This window comes from Cricetulus griseus, chromosome 2 (genome assembly GCF_003668045.3).
Source record: "Cricetulus griseus strain 17A/GY chromosome 2, alternate assembly CriGri-PICRH-1.0, whole genome shotgun sequence".
In the NCBI taxonomy this organism is placed as follows: Eukaryota; Metazoa; Chordata; class Mammalia; order Rodentia; family Cricetidae; genus Cricetulus; species Cricetulus griseus.
Window position 1 is genome coordinate 287,663,435 of NC_048595.1, and position 15,206 is coordinate 287,678,640.

General features: G+C 43.8%; 1 protein-coding gene across 1 annotated transcript; it reads right to left on the minus strand.

Annotated features, from left to right (window-relative positions):
* Nucleotides 1–2,816: 2,816 nt before the first annotated feature.
* Nucleotides 2,817–8,148, minus strand: Tagap (T cell activation RhoGTPase activating protein). The gene is made up of 6 exons (XM_035439107.1): nt 8,008–8,148; nt 7,393–7,554; nt 6,866–6,975; nt 5,355–5,550; nt 4,657–4,771; nt 2,817–4,223 (listed from the first exon to the last, which is right to left on the minus strand). Exons 1-6 carry the CDS (start codon nt 8,131–8,133, stop codon nt 2,992–2,994), a joined length of 1,941 nt encoding a protein of 646 aa, XP_035294998.1. The 5' UTR covers nt 8,134–8,148; the 3' UTR covers nt 2,817–2,991.
* Nucleotides 8,149–15,206: the final 7,058 nt, after the last annotated feature.

A 15,206-nucleotide genomic window follows, 5' to 3' on the forward strand; every position in this document is an offset into this window, starting at 1 on the left:
TAGCAAAAGTGTCCAATGTTGATAAATTTCCCTAAGCCAACATATCTAGGGAAGATTCAGTTTACTTAAGTCCTAGGGTCAGGGACAGAATGTGTCTTTGGAAATAATTACAGTATATTGTGTGTCACGACCTCCCTCCTGTCCCCTCTCTTTATAGGAAGAGAGAAAAATTCTCAGGAAGGAACAAAAGGCTGGCCATCTGTGTCAAAGAAGAGCATGGAATGAACCTTGCTAACACCTTGGTCTCCAAATTCCATTCTCCAGGACCATAGATAATGCATTTCTGCTGTTTAAGCACCCCCTTCTAGCTATAGTACTCTTGTGGCAGCCTCCACAAATGAACATGCTTGGAAATGGAATTAGGAAACCCACTTTGGAAGCATCAGAGGGCCACATGGAAACTAGTGGGTTCCATGAGGTGTGATATTTTAAACGGTCACCTGCCTTCTCCTTAGTCAAAGACATCAACAAGAATGGCAGAAGCTTTCCTGCCAGGAGCCATAGGTATCTGACAATGAGCCATACTACAGGGCTTCCAGTCTCATCGTTACTTTTAAAAATATGGACAGTTAGTCGGGCATGACAGTGCACCTGTGTCTTTAATCCAGCCCTTGGGAATCAGAAGCAGGAGGTTGCTGTGAGCTTGATGTCAGCTTGGTACATACAGCGAGTTCCAGGCTGCTCAGAGAAACCCTGTCTTAAATACATATAAGGATATTTGAGGAGTGTTTTCAGGACCAGAGGAAGGGTCACATGGAGGTGGAGTCGATAGTTAAGCAGGAATACGTTTAAAACTTCCTGACTTCTCATCTCGGTTAGGCACTGGAGACAATGCTCCAATTCTCATGAGCAGGTCACTGAGAGCTATTGTGGGACTGCATGCCTGTAATCCCAGTGCTTAGCAGGCTAAGGCAGTAAGGTTTCTTCACATTCTGTTACTTCTTGGGCAGCAGGAAAATCCTATATCAAATAAATTATATATATGTATGTGTATGTGTGTATACATTCGTATATAAGCACACATACATACATATATATATATACACACATATATTTATACACACAGACATACACACACACACACACACACACACACACACACACACACACATATATATATATATATATATATATATATATATATATATTTCCACCTACCTATACAAATCTGTATCACTAAGAATCTGGTGGGAGATAATCCTATCCTAACACTGAAAGACTTGGCATAGTGCCTGGCATGTGGTAGGTACTAAAGTCATACCTCTGTTAGTTTTCAGTTCTGAGAAGGGGTTACTTTTGTTGACTTACCAGTGAGGTGGAAGGCCTGCCCTTTGATATCAAATTATTATCAGTGCTTAAAAACAGAACATTAAAAAGATTTTATTTAATATATTATGTTTTGTCTACATGTTCACTATGTGCATTCCTGGAGGCCAGAAGGCCCTTAATAGATCTCTCTCTCTCTCTCTCTCTCTCTCTCTCTCTCTCTCTCTCCTCTCTCTCTCTCTCTCGATCTGTGATATGGGTTGTCTATGTAGTTCCAGCTATCCTGGAATTCATTCTGTGGACCAGTTTGGCCTCTAACTCAGAGATCTACCTGCCTCTGCCTTCCAAGTTCTGGAATTAAAGGTGTGTGCCACCACTGCCTAGCTTAATAGAGCATTTTAAATGTTAGTTTTGATCATGTTGCTTGAACAACCCAGTTTACGACATGGCTGACCAAATTCTCAGTAAATCACCTCTGGGGAAGAATCAGGTCTTTTTTTACGTGTTATCTAAACACCAAAATCAGAAATGTACACAGTGTCATAAAAATGGACATAATTAGGAAGATTGGAGCCCAGTACTCTAAAACATTTGGATAAATAACTTAGTTATTAGGTAGTAAATTCTAAGATCACAAACATTTATCCTTATGATAGCTAGTAACAAAGGAGACTGAGCATCACAGAAGTGAGATATGTAAAGTCACTGGAAAGTCTAATTTACTACAGACGGAAACCATTACATTTGCTAGATTATCCTGTGTCTTCAAGTTTTTTTCTGTCCCCCGAGTGATGGCTTGCTAAAAGAAGTGTCTCAAATCCCCAGAGAACAGAGACTACATCCCCTGGACACAAGCTCCCCAGGGTGTGACAGCCCAGAACAATGAGCATATAGTGAACAGATACTGGCTGAATGGACCAGATGTGGATAATGTTCTTGATTGATTCCTACTAATTGAAGGAAAAGAGATAACAGCAGCAAAGAATGAGCACTGTAAAGGAGGAGGGCAGTTTATTGTAGTGAAACCTCACTGAAGTTTTATACACGACCCCCAATGCATACCACATCATGTACCTCCACACTGCTGCGCAAGACATCACTTGAACCCAGAGGTTCAAGGTGCTCTGCCTGAGTTAATACTGACATAACGCATTTCCACCCCTCCACCCACTTTCCATTCAATGATTGGGAGACCTTCTCCCGGCTGCTCACGCTGGGAGCACAGTGCCTTTCAGTCTACTTCCCTCTACTATGCTGGTTAGTAGTCACAAGTATACTTAGGAGAACAAACATATCAGAGGTTCAGACATTTCCACCTACGTGCAGCGCTTGGAAAATGTGACCATTGGCAAGATATTTGAGGTAACTAAGAAAAGTAAGGATTTTTTTTCTAATCAATAGAAACATGCACCTAGAGACACCCCCCCAGCAATATATAGAAATACACAAATGCATGCATGCAGGGATGTATGTAGACACCCTTTTCATCTAACACCTTGTCTATGGTACATTTTACACATTTACTACATATTGCACAAACCCAGACACACACACACACACACACACAATGCGGTGTGTTGCTGTGTAAGCCATCCTCACAGAGGAGAGCTCTATACAACATCCTGAATGAGCTTATTCATGACTCTTTGGAAAGTAGAATCGACAGGCAATTCTCTGTCCAGTCATATATTCACATAAGTTAGCCATGGTACAAGGTCTCCTTTCCTAAATGTAGGATTCTTTAGCACCCTGTAGTTGGTCGACCTCAAAGACCATGTGGCTGTGTTGTCGCCTGAGACAGTCTAACTTAGCCTTCTGCATCGTTTCAGACACCATCCTCAATCCGTGCTGCTCAGATCTCCCCTGAGTTTCCACAGAGACACTGACAGTCTGACTCTGTTTCCAGCACTCAGTCAGGGGAGACAGTCTGTGTCCACCGGGTGTCCCTTCACTGTGGTCACCTCCAAGGCGAGAAGGCAGAGGAGGCAGAGCCGTGTTCCATTTGAGCATTCTTGCTCTCATACTGCTGACCGTCTGGCCACTGTAGGCTGTGAATCCAGATGCCTGGTAATGAATGGCCTCTTCGTAGGATGGTGGGCTTCCTGGCTTCCTCACATCAATTAGCTGGAACACATTGTCAACCGAGAGGGCCCAGGTTCTAGACAAGCTGAAGCTTTGGATTTCTGACTCATTTTCCTGGATGATTCTGCCAGCAAGCTGGCTGTCTTTCCTCAAACCCTTCTTGATTTGGTCTCTAGAAAAGTCTTTGGATTTCTCAGACCCAGTGCTGGAGGTCCGGGGCAGCACTTTTTTGTGAGAGGTGAAGGAAAACGACATGGAGTGCTTTCTAATTTCTCTTTGTGGTTTGATCTTGTCTGTCTTTGTGGTGAAACTCTGGTGCCTAGTGAAGAAGTTTCTTTTGGGAAAGGAAGGAGAAGGTATGGGTGAGCTGTCCAAAGATTTACCTGGGGAGACTCTGGACAAAGTTTTGGGTACCCATCCCTGTGGTGATGCTAAACCGTGGGTCAAGTTCTTTATCTTTAAATCCACTGGTCTCTTGGGCTTGCCTTCAACTGCTGGGAAGACTTCCTCTGTAAATGGATCTTCAGCCTCATGACCCTCAAAACAAGAGACTTCCTGGGGCATGGTGAAGTTATCCTCGCTCTTGGTTAGCTTTTGTTTCGTCATTTGGTCCATGAGGCACTCTTGCGAGGGTGACATGTTGGGTTCAGAGAACCGTCTGTCTGGCTGGCCAATGGAGCTTTTCAACCTGGCTACCATGCTATCAGCAGGTTCTGAATTTGACTCACAGGTGTCCTGTGAAGCCCGGTTATCTGGGCCAGTCACTGTGGCAGTGGGCCCCTCCAGCTGCCTGCTGGGAGAAGTGATGGCGCTTGTGGGCTCCACATCCGGGTCATTGCTGTCATAAGCTGAGTCATTCTGCAGAGTTGACACATCTGGGAAAAGTTAAGGCAGAATTGAGCATTTTGTCCAAGCACTTTTAGCAACAGTTGGTTTCTGTCTAAAGTGGTCCTTTGAGTAGCTCTTGTATTGGACCATTTTCCATTTTAATGGACTCACATTCCATTATAGAGCTGGGACCTTCTTACTCAAATGCCACAGCTAAAGTTTAATAAGTAGACTCATGAGTTATTTGTGTCTTAGAATAGGAAGGAGAAAATTAAAGATCGATAAAGAGTACAGCATGAGGTGTTGCAGGTAAATCTAAGAGCAAGGCCTCCGTGCTTAACTACTTTCTTACAGACTTCTGATTTGTGAAGGCGTGTCCTGCTTCTAATACCAGGGATGCTTGACATCACTGAGCAGAGCATTGAGGACCAGCATGCACTTCTCCCCAGAACCACAGTCAAGTGACAGAATGTTCCGTACCTGAACTGTCAGTGTGTTCCAGGGAGTCGTCAGAAGTGATACGGGAATGTGTGGGAATGTTCTCCCCAAATATTTCAAAGCAGTTGTCAATGAGGAATTCCACCAATGTCTTAACCTGTGAGGAAAATGTAAGCAGTTTGTCAGCTTAAGTACATTTGTAGAAAAGAAGGTAGAAAAGAATGAGGACTTATTGGGGCCAACTCCTAGGGAAGTGGCAGAAGTAGAAATAGATACTTTTATGTGCCCAAAAAGCACATTAGGATTGGTGGTGATAATTCACTTTATTATTTTATGGCTTTTTTTTGAGGCAAGCTTTTTGTTTTGTTTTAGGATTAAAAGAAAATTACTTTGAAGTAACTGAAAATTTCATTTTAGAAAGTAGTTGTCGAGATTTCTAGTTGAACAGACAAAATGTGATACACAGAAGAAAAAGAACAAAGTGTTTTTTCTAGCCAGGGAGTTACTGCTTTTAATGTCTGCTACTCTGGCCCATCTCCTAGGACAACACAGGATGCATATATCTCACTCTTCAGCAAATATGTGTATCTAAGAGAGTGGAACTACAAGAAACACATCCTGCAGTAGAGACTTCCTTTTTGGGCCCTGAGTCACTTTGAGAAACTCAGCATTTCAGTGCTTAGCTGTTACAGAGGGTGGGCTCATGCCCAGGGGCTTTCACACACAGAGGCAGGCCATACCTTACTGTTCAGGTCCTTCTGGACCTGGAATGACAGGCTCTGGTCATTCTTCAGAGTGAGCACGTTGGGCCCGATGCAGATGGCTAGGTTGCTAGAGTCCATCTTGTTGACCTCGGCATTCTTGCTGATCAGGTGCAGCACATAGACCAAGTGCCTGAGCAGTAGAAGGTTGGGCCGGGGGAGGCAGTCTGCAACCCTGGAAGAAGTTGAGGGATGATGGCTTTCATGTGATTTTCACCTGGCCTCTCAGGAGGTTCTACCCAAACTGGACTTCCTCTAAAGCAAGGAAGGTGCATCTTCAAAAGAAACACTGTGAAACACTCATTTAGGCTCCTGCAGCAGCTGCTGACATGGATCGGGGCCAATAAGCCACAAGGTCATATTAACTGGGACTCCACTAGTACCTCTCTGTATTATACACACGGGTGCTGATTATGAAGTAACTCCCCCTGTACAACCCCCACAGTCTGCTTTACATTTTGAAAACAATTTTGTTGCCCCATTAAATGACCGTGTCAGATTTGTTCTGTTTTGAGTCCTGTTGAGACTGATTTTCTTACACTTCTTAGGACTGTAATTTTTATATCATTCTGAGAAATCTTTAGATAGAATCTGTCTATAAAAGCACATTTATAGCTAGAGGCATGCAGTACTTAAACACAAACATTGTTCTAGTGATAGCAAATTAAGATTGTTTCTTTACATTTTGGCACTTCAGAAGATGAAGTGAATCCAACACATGGATCCTTTTTGTCTCTTAGTGTTACTTTCATAAACAAGTTTCACGCCCAAGTAGAAACTTATTGTGATAATCTTAGAATTCTGGGGGTAATGGTGGGCAGAAACTATCCTCCTCTTGGTAAATATTTCATGGAAAATATTTGGCTGTGGGGGACAGCCAATTGCATATTGGTAGGCTTTCTTAGGATGTGATGAAGGTTCTGACATGTTAACGAAAGGCATTGGGACTCTAGTTATGCAGAGGTCACACTTTCATTTTTAAATATAATTTAAATAATAATAATAATAATAAATAAAATTTCTGCTAACTATTGGACTTTGTTCTTTTCTATTTCTTTTTCTTTTTATTAACCATAAGAATTTAGAGTTTACTGTGGAGTTTAATAAACAAAACAAATCCTTCCAAGTTGCTCAGCTGTGCCAAGGGTTTGTGAGAACAGCGGCTGTCACGACACCAGTTAATGAGTTAAGGATAGCTCCAACCGCATTGGCTAGCCTGTGGTAAAGCATTCACATGTCTGAGTTTAATCTGTGTCTTTTCAAACTACTCCTGTGTTTAGGCTCTCTCCTGTCTGGTGGTCTATGAGTACTGAAGTGCACTTTCTCTCGTTTGGGTAGAACTACTTCCTTTAAGTAGCCAGGGCTCCTCTGGCTGCTGTGATGGGAGCAGAGGCGCAACCCCACTCAGATTCTCTGTACCTCAGTTTCTGTGAGGCAGGAATCCAGAAGCACTTGCACAGGTTTATGAAGGAGTAAAGATGGAGACTTACTGCTTTAGGGCCTCGATTCTGTCCTCCTCACTTGGCTTCTCCAGGGCGTCCATCCACTCCTCAAAGAGGTCACAGGACAGCAGCTTCAGGGGGATTCCTCGGAGGAAGTCCTGGAGGGAGGAAAGGGGTGTGTTTGCTTGTTTGTGCCATGCAGTGAGTCTTTCCTCCTTGTGTCCCATCTCTGCCAGGCACCCCTGTTCACCATCACATCCCTGTATTTGCTTTCTTTAGGCAGCCTCTTCCAAACTCACACTGAACTCAGAAACTGCCCAGTAACCAGTGTGATAAGATGCACCGTCCATAGGTTGGTGCATCTGGGGAGACCAGATCTATGAATGGACTTGGCCATGGAGCAATCAAATGTTTTGAGAGAATCATATGTCCCCCTTTCTGTTGAAACAGAGGAAAGGCTAAACTCCCAGATCAGCTGGCTCTGCCTGGCAGGGGGCAGTGCCAGGTCCTGGGTTCCTGACAGGTTTGTTAGCCCACCCCCAACAGTCCATCTGACCCAGATGCAGCAGACTCACCTTGAAGACCACAGCCAGGAGGTGTACTGGGAGCTGGTTCAGGTTCACGGGGCTCCCACAGTTAAGTTCCTCCTTCAGCTCCTTGCGGGCTTTCTCACTGGCAGCTTTCCTGAATATCCCTTCAGTTGAGGGGCCTTTAAGGCAGAGGATGGCGAGGATGTCCTGCAGGAGCAGACACAACGGTCACATGGAGACATACACATTGCTGTTAATGCACAGAACCCTATTCATCGGTTCTTGTTACAAAGAGAGCCTTTCCAAGCTACCAAAGTCAGTGCTACCAAAGATGCCTTTTACTCATTTTCCTCAGAGGAACTAAATTGTGAAAGCACTAATTGTGCACTCTTGAAAATTATTTTGGGCCCCCTCTCTCCTCTCAGAACTTCTCACAGAAACACCAGCTTTCCCACAAACATTCTCTGCTCCCTCTCGGCAGAGCTTTTAGAAGTGACACACGCTCCACCGTCTTCATCCCACAAGTCAGAGCACATGGGTGGATAACAGCAGGCGGATGGCTTCCCTGCCACACTGGAAAGCAGGGGGAGGCTTCAGGTGTGGGGCGTTCCATCAGCATCCCCAAAGACTTTTCAGGTTTATGAGTCAACAGACACCTACCTGGATGGGTTTGGGGAGTGTGTCATTCTCTCCACAGATGATTGACAAGGGTTGATCAAACAGTGACACTTTGAGCTCTGGTTCTAATGATCCAGAGAAGTCAGATGAAGGAGAGAGCTTCCTCATGAGAGAGGGCCAGGAGAGCACTTTCTTTCTCTTCTTAACTTCTATAGCCAAGGAAACAAGGAGATAAAGAGAAAAATCAATGTTAATAATAAGCCAAGATGCATACTAGAGCATAGGTGGTGTTGGCCACATCGTCTGTCCATAGCATGCCACGTTGGAAAAAAAAAAAAAGAACAAAAGTGCAAAAGTGTTGAAAACTTGAGAAACCAAGACCAAGGGCATAACCCTTGATCTAGAAAAATCAACCCCAAAACAACCACATTGTTTCCAGGGCAGCCAGTCTCTAAACATCAACACCAGGGTTCCTCAAACGCCCCACCTTTCCTGTTTTTACCTTCACAACTATTAGCTACAGAAAACTAGCAGAATTTAACTGTGGATCAACACCACCCATTTTAGTGTATTGTTCCTAATAACTATAGAGAATATTCCTAATTAATGTGATTATTTAAATTTATATCCTAGAATATGAAAGTTACAAAGAGAGGAAGTGTCTTGCTCAAGATCCTCTGGAAGGTTCTGTGGAGGGCTGGCTGGTCACCTCCATCTTAGCATTTAGCCACCACTAGAGGGGGCTACGTCACCCAGGGAATCTTGCAGTCACCCTGTGAGTTTCAGAAGCTAATATATAATACATAGTTCTCCAGGAAGGTGGCCACCCAGGCTTGGCACTTTCCCTAGTATCCGACCCTCTGTCTACCAGAAAACTTGTGTGCAATGTGTGTCAGAACTCAATAGTCCCCCTTTAATCTTTTCTTTTTTATTCCTTCTAATATTATAGGCTGTATTCCCTAAACAACTGTCGTATGTTTTTACACTGTTTGTACCAGCAAGTGGAAGACAGACAAGAACAATGAGGCCCACCCTCATGCTTTGGGAGGTGTGACCAGATCTGACGCTCATCGTAATGAAATATGGTTCAAAAGAGAGTATGAGTAGATGCCTGAGATCAATGACCATTGCCTCATGAACTCTTAGATGCAGTCTCTGCTAAAGAAGGAAGAGAGGTGGGAAGAGTGGTGTGTGTTCCTCCGATGCCTGCACACTTCCATCCTCAAGGTTTCCAAGGCCTGAGACTTGCCAGCCTGGTTGGAGACCCCCTGTGGAGCTGGGCACTGCCTGCAGTCTCCCCTCCTACAGCACCAGCTGTTCTAGTCAAGGGTTAATGTTCTGCGGTCTCTCAGAACACTTAGAAAACAAATTCCTAGTAAAGTAAAAGCCCTGTGGTTTTGCAAACCCAGAGCTCTAGTTAGGCTGGCAGAAGAGATCAGTATGTTTTCAAAACTCACCAATTAGCTGGCATATGCTGTCTTCACTCGCACACGATGTCAGCGGCGGAAGAGCCTTGATATCACCCTGAAAACGTATTTAAGTTAAAATAGTTGCCTAAGACACGCACAGACAGCCTCTTATTCACCTTAGAAATTAAGTCAATTGTGTTGAATCTGCATTCTTCTCAGGTCAATATTATTGTAGAAGAGCTTTGTACGTGTGTTTAATTTATAATCTGATGTTCACTTTACACTGATAAACAACCCAAACATTCAACAAAAAGAACACTTTCCATCTTCTTACAGTGCAATAAAAAGTTGAAAACATTATTCTCTTACCTCTGACTGACATTCAATTAATGTCTCCATGTTACTGGCATTAAGTGTTTTTGACTAAAAGAGAGGAAAAAAATAACATTAGCAAAGGTTCTTGGGCTCTTGTCTGTGGGTAAGAGGAAGGAGTAAGGTGTGAGGGACTCACGTACATGGAGACTGCTTATCAACTTCATTGGAGTTGGGGCTGACAGTCCAAGGGGGGATTACACCAGTGTGAGGCTTTGATTCTGTCTACAATAAATGGCAAAGGAAAAGAGTTACAAAGTAGAATAACCAGTCAAATTTCAGAGTCAGGCTGCCAACTCCCTGCCCCCCCAGGTTAAAGCAGCTGGACAGAGTTTTCATTTAAAACCAACCTGCCACTAAGAGGCTGCATGAGAGTCCCATCCAATTTTTTGTTTGCATTTATTTTATCCACAAGAAATAAAAATTCCTACATTTCCCTGAATTGAGATAAAAAACACTCTTTTTTACTCAATGTCACCTATTATTAAGAAGAACATCCGAGAAACTTGCTCCTACATTCCTTAAGCCAGATGTCTTAACTGCTGCGAAACTTTGTTGTCTGTTATTGCATTCCTATCAGAAGAATCTGAATAAAATTGTAGGAACTAACACTTTTTTTTGAGTGTTTATACATACTATATTAATGCTCTACACACTCTCATCTAACCCAAGTAGGAAAGAAATTTATTTCTAGGATACTAGTTACAGTATACAGAAACTAAATCCAACATTTACAGAGTTCCTGAATCCCCAAATTGCAGCTGTCACACAGCCAGGGCAGCCGAGCAGTCTACATTCAGAGTCCTTCTAAGACAGACACATGTTTCTCGGCAGAGGTTTTTGTTTTTGTTTTTGTTTTTTTGTTTTTTTTTCCCAGGGACATAAAATCTCAGGGATCTAAGATCCATTGCCCTCAGGGCAGTTTAAGTTCTGTCCTGTTCCTCTACAGTACTTACCCCCAGAGGGTCTTTTGCCAGAGTTCTTCTACCTCCAGTGAACTATGGAAAACAGGAGACACAGCATGGTACTCTGACCCTAGGAATCCACCCACAGAGACGCGACACTGGAGCCCTCAGCCTCATGTGCTGGGCGTTATATGTGGGGGGCGGGCAGGTGGAAACTCAGAATGTGACTGGGGCCGGAAGGAACATCACGGGCTGTCACACAGACAGAGCCAGCCAGACAGTGCACGGCTCTCACTTCCTCATTCCTTTTAGGGCAGCGATGGTTCTTTCCAGCCACCCCTCCCACCCATTTCAAAGTAAAAATTTCTACAAACTACTAAGGCTGGAAAACATGACATCATGAACATAGGAGAAGGAGAAGGCTTTGATTACTGAATGTCAAAGGTGGTGTGTGCGGACGAGAAATTTTGTTATTCTGTGTGTAAACATCATTTTACTTTCAAAAGTGGTCATCTCACCCCCCCCCCCCGTTTGTCTGTCCTGTTTGGGTGCCTCGTCCCTTTCACCCACCATCCTCTGTGTCCACCAGGACTAGGTATTAATTGGCACATCTAAGTACAAGATGTTGCTGTAAAACCAGAACAGAGATCAAGGAAATGGTTTTCCCTCTTTGAAAAATGATCACTGTCAAAAGCTACTTCGGTCTCTTTGGGATGAGGGGAACTTCCCACTGGGAATTATCCTTATTTCTCATGTAGAAAACCACAGCACTAAGTTTGTTGTAAAATGCACTAAGAGGCAGTCACACTGGCGCAGCTGGGTTCATTTTAGGATCAATGCTTTTGAAAAGTGAAGGGTCACATGCTTGTCAATATCAGGGCGTCTCTGGAAAGTTTAACAGAAAGAAGGAAATGGTGGCAGTGCAAATGCTGTAAACTATCTTGCGTGCAAAAGTGTCCTACTATTTGCCATCCTCTGCTATATCACCTCCTCTTCTCTCTTTGGGATCAAATCATGTCCCGGTGGCTGCCGGCTGACATCGCACCTCAGGACTATGGCTTTGAACGTGTGACCCATAATTTGATGTTCGGCTCTGCAGAATTCCAGTTGTCTAAGTTGGTTGTCACATTTCAGGGCTGGAGATTGAAACCTGCCCCTGAGAACACACTCGAGGTTTACTAGTGTCCAGGTCACTGCTGCCCTGGAGAAAGCCTTCTCTCCTCACTGAGAAGGGGGCTCTGGTGATGTGAAAATGGAATCCACTTTCCAAGGGCTTTCATCTTAATTCCACATCTGTGTTGTCACCCTATGGGACACAACTCAACTCTGCTTGAGAGGAAAGACTTCAGCACCTTTGTGTAAACATTGTCCTCGGGGACCCCAGCTGTCATTCTTGGCATTGTCACGAACTCTACACATATTCTGAGGTTAAAATGTGAGCTTGCCAAGTCACACTTAGCACCTTTATGTGTGCCACACACTCTGTTGAGTATTTTCAAGTACCTCATCACGTAGTTACCAGCACACTGTGCTGAAATGTGCCTTCTGATGCGAAGTCCCAGGGTACCCATGCCTCCTACAGACAAGCCAGGGGTCCTCACGAGGGACACTTTTCTAGCAGCGAGTCAGATTTGGGACATGATCCTAAAACTTCTGAACCCTCACTTGTCACTTTCACTAATAATAAATTAATAAAACGCAATCCACATCATCAGTGGTTTGAACTGCAGAAGCCGCTACATCTATAGCTTTGTGGGGGTATGTATGTGTTGTGTATGTGTTTTGTATGTGTGCTCAGGTGTGCTTATGGAGGCACAGTTAGGTTTCTTTCTCTATTTTAGCTTACATTTGGGACTGTGTCTCTTAGAGTGTCCACCATTCTGTCTAGATTAGGTTAGCCGGTGAACCCCTTGTCCATCCTCTGCTCATAGCTAGGGTTATAGGAACATGCTACCATTCTGGCTTTTTCATAGCTGTTGGGGATCTAAACTCAGTTATCCATGCCTATGTAGTAGGCCATTACCCAAGGAGCCATTTTCCAGACCTCTACATTGACAAATTTATGCATATATCTACAACTTTCCACGGGCCAGCAATGTTCAACTTTTGCTAACTAAGGTAGATGTTGAGTTACTATGGCCAAAATATAGCAGCAACCATGCAATAGCAAAGAGTAAGTTTGGACCTTACTTTTCTAAAGCAGAAAGATGTTGGCTTTTATAGGATCCAGCTGTTGATAACAGAACCCAGAAGTAAGACTTTCATTGACTTTGGTGCCCCTGGAAACTCTAATAGTCATCTAATTAATAGGTACATTTGTGTGACTGTTGGAGAGCCGTCGTTGGCAGATGGTCCTGCTGTGGCACTGAAGAAACACTATGTCACTGATGTGGCACTATCCAAATGCTATGCAGTGGGAATAGAGTTGGAAATAGCTGCCTGGAAGACATGCCTGTCCCCTGATTTGGAAAAGCTCACAATAACTTTGATGGCAGTATTCTAAGCAGTAGGAATATTTGTAAAGAGAGTGTGAAATTTGGAAGTATTCGTGTCTTTATTTTTTATATTTATTTATTTATTTATTTATTTATTTATTTATTTATTTTTGGCTTTTTAAGACAGGGTTTCTCTGTATTGCTTTGGAGGTTGTCCTGGAACTTGCTCTGTAGACCCTGCTGGCCTTGAACTCACAGAGATCTGCCTGTCTCTGCCTCCTGAATGCTGGGATTAAAGGCATGTGTCACTAATGCCTGGTTATTTTTTTAAGATAAAAATATTTATTTTATGTGTATGGGTGTTTTGTCTTTGTGTATGTATGTGCATCATGTGTGTGTGTCTGGCACCTACAGAGAGGGTGTCAAGGTCACTGGAGCTAGAGCTACAGGTTGTTGTGAGCCTCCATGTAGATGTGGAGAATTGAACCCATGTCCTCTGCAAGAGCAGCCAGGGCTCTTAACCACCGAGCCATCTCTCCAGCTCCTATCATATTTTTCAAATATGAAATGATCTGTTTTATTATTTTTAATACCTCTTTCTCCAGACCATTTCTTTGAGGAACAAACTTGCACCCTCCTGCATGACAAAATGTCTTCACTTGATGGGAAGGATCCCAGATGGCTTCTGCAGGGTCAGGTTGAAGAAGAAAGAGGTCTTCTCATTCATTGTGGAATGAGAACCACACTTGTAGACATGCTTCTGATTCCAGGACTCGCATCACCTGCTTCCTGGCTCCAATCTGCTCTCCTCCCCGAGACCCAGCTCTGTTCTCATGGAGGCCAGTTTGTAAGGACAGGTGGCTCTGCTGTGGAGCCTGTGCCTCACACAATGAGTTAGGTGTGTGTGTGTGTGTGTGTGTGTGTGTGTGTGTGTATGTGTGTGTTCTGTGGGGAAGTACTTTCGTTCCTTTTCCAACTTCCCGTCTCAGTGACCACTTCTGTCCTGCCTGTGGTACATAAGACTTTGTGAATCACTTACCATGAACTGTTTGCCCTGCATCCCTGAGAAGCACCAGCTTACTGCTTAGTCTTCTTGTTCTGAATAGAGACCCTTTCTCCTCTCAGGACCGCCAGGGCAGTGGTTCTCAACCTGTGGGTTGAGACCCCTTGGGGGACTCACAGAAGTCTCATATAAGATACCCAGATATTTACATGACGATTCATAACAGAACAGAATTACAGTTATGAAGTAGTAGTGAAAATAATTTTATGGTTGGGGTCACTACAACACAAGGAACTGTATTAAAGGATGGCAGCATTAGGAAAGTTGGGAATCACTTACCTAGGGCTTCAGGTCCCTGTATTCCTTTTCCTTATTCTCATCTCTGCACAAATATCCTGCTTTTTCAAACAGTTCATGGTTTCCTACAAGATTTCAGCACCCCCCCCCCCCAGCCTGGTCACCTATAGACTGACTGAAGCTCATCTTCTAGAAAGTTCAAGTTATGGATTATTTTAAAGGGGAAACCAGCATCCCCTAGAAACTCTCCTCTCACGTGCTTGCAGTCTACTGTCATTCACTAAACTCATCTTCCAATCCTCTACACCTGGTAAACTGATGTGAGGTTCACCCCAGCCTCTGCCTGGTGGAAACCCCACCTTGGCCCAGAACCTAGCTGAAGTTCCATCTCCTCTATAAAGAGACTCTTCCCCCTTGGGTAGTCTCTAGAAGTCAGGGAGCAGTGGTTGCCTTATCCTTATACAAATCCAGAATAGTGTTTTGCATCCAGTAGTCACACTGCACTTCACTATTTTCCTACTAAGACTTTTGAAGAGATGAGAGCATTGAGAGCTCACTGTGAATTTCCTGAGATTAAAAATTGCCAGGCTGGGGAGGTGGTTCAGTGGGTAAAGAGCTTGTGTAGGCATGAGCACCCCAGAACCCATGTTAAAAAAAGTCCAGGTGAGATGGCATGTGTTTATAATACCAGAGCCAGGAAGGTGGAGACTGGCGGATTCTTGGGGCTCACCATCAGCATGCTGAATTGTCACATTCCAAGTCAGACAGACCTTGTCTTAAAAGCAATGTGGGTTGTAACCTGAGGGATAATCTCCAGGTT

Excerpts from the sequence above, each read along its gene's own strand:
- Tagap (XM_035439107.1), bottom strand. The coding sequence starts at position 8,133 with ATGAGGAAGCTCTCTCCTTCATCTGACTTCTCTGGATCATTAGAACCA. Across the intron at positions 4,772-5,354 it reads AGAAGGACCTGAACAGTAAG|GTTAAGACATTGGTGGAATT; the intron begins GTATGGCCTGCC and ends TTTTCCTCACAG. Across the intron at positions 4,224-4,656 it reads GGAACACACTGACAGTTCAG|ATGTGTCAACTCTGCAGAAT; the intron begins GTACGGAACATT and ends AACTTTTCCCAG.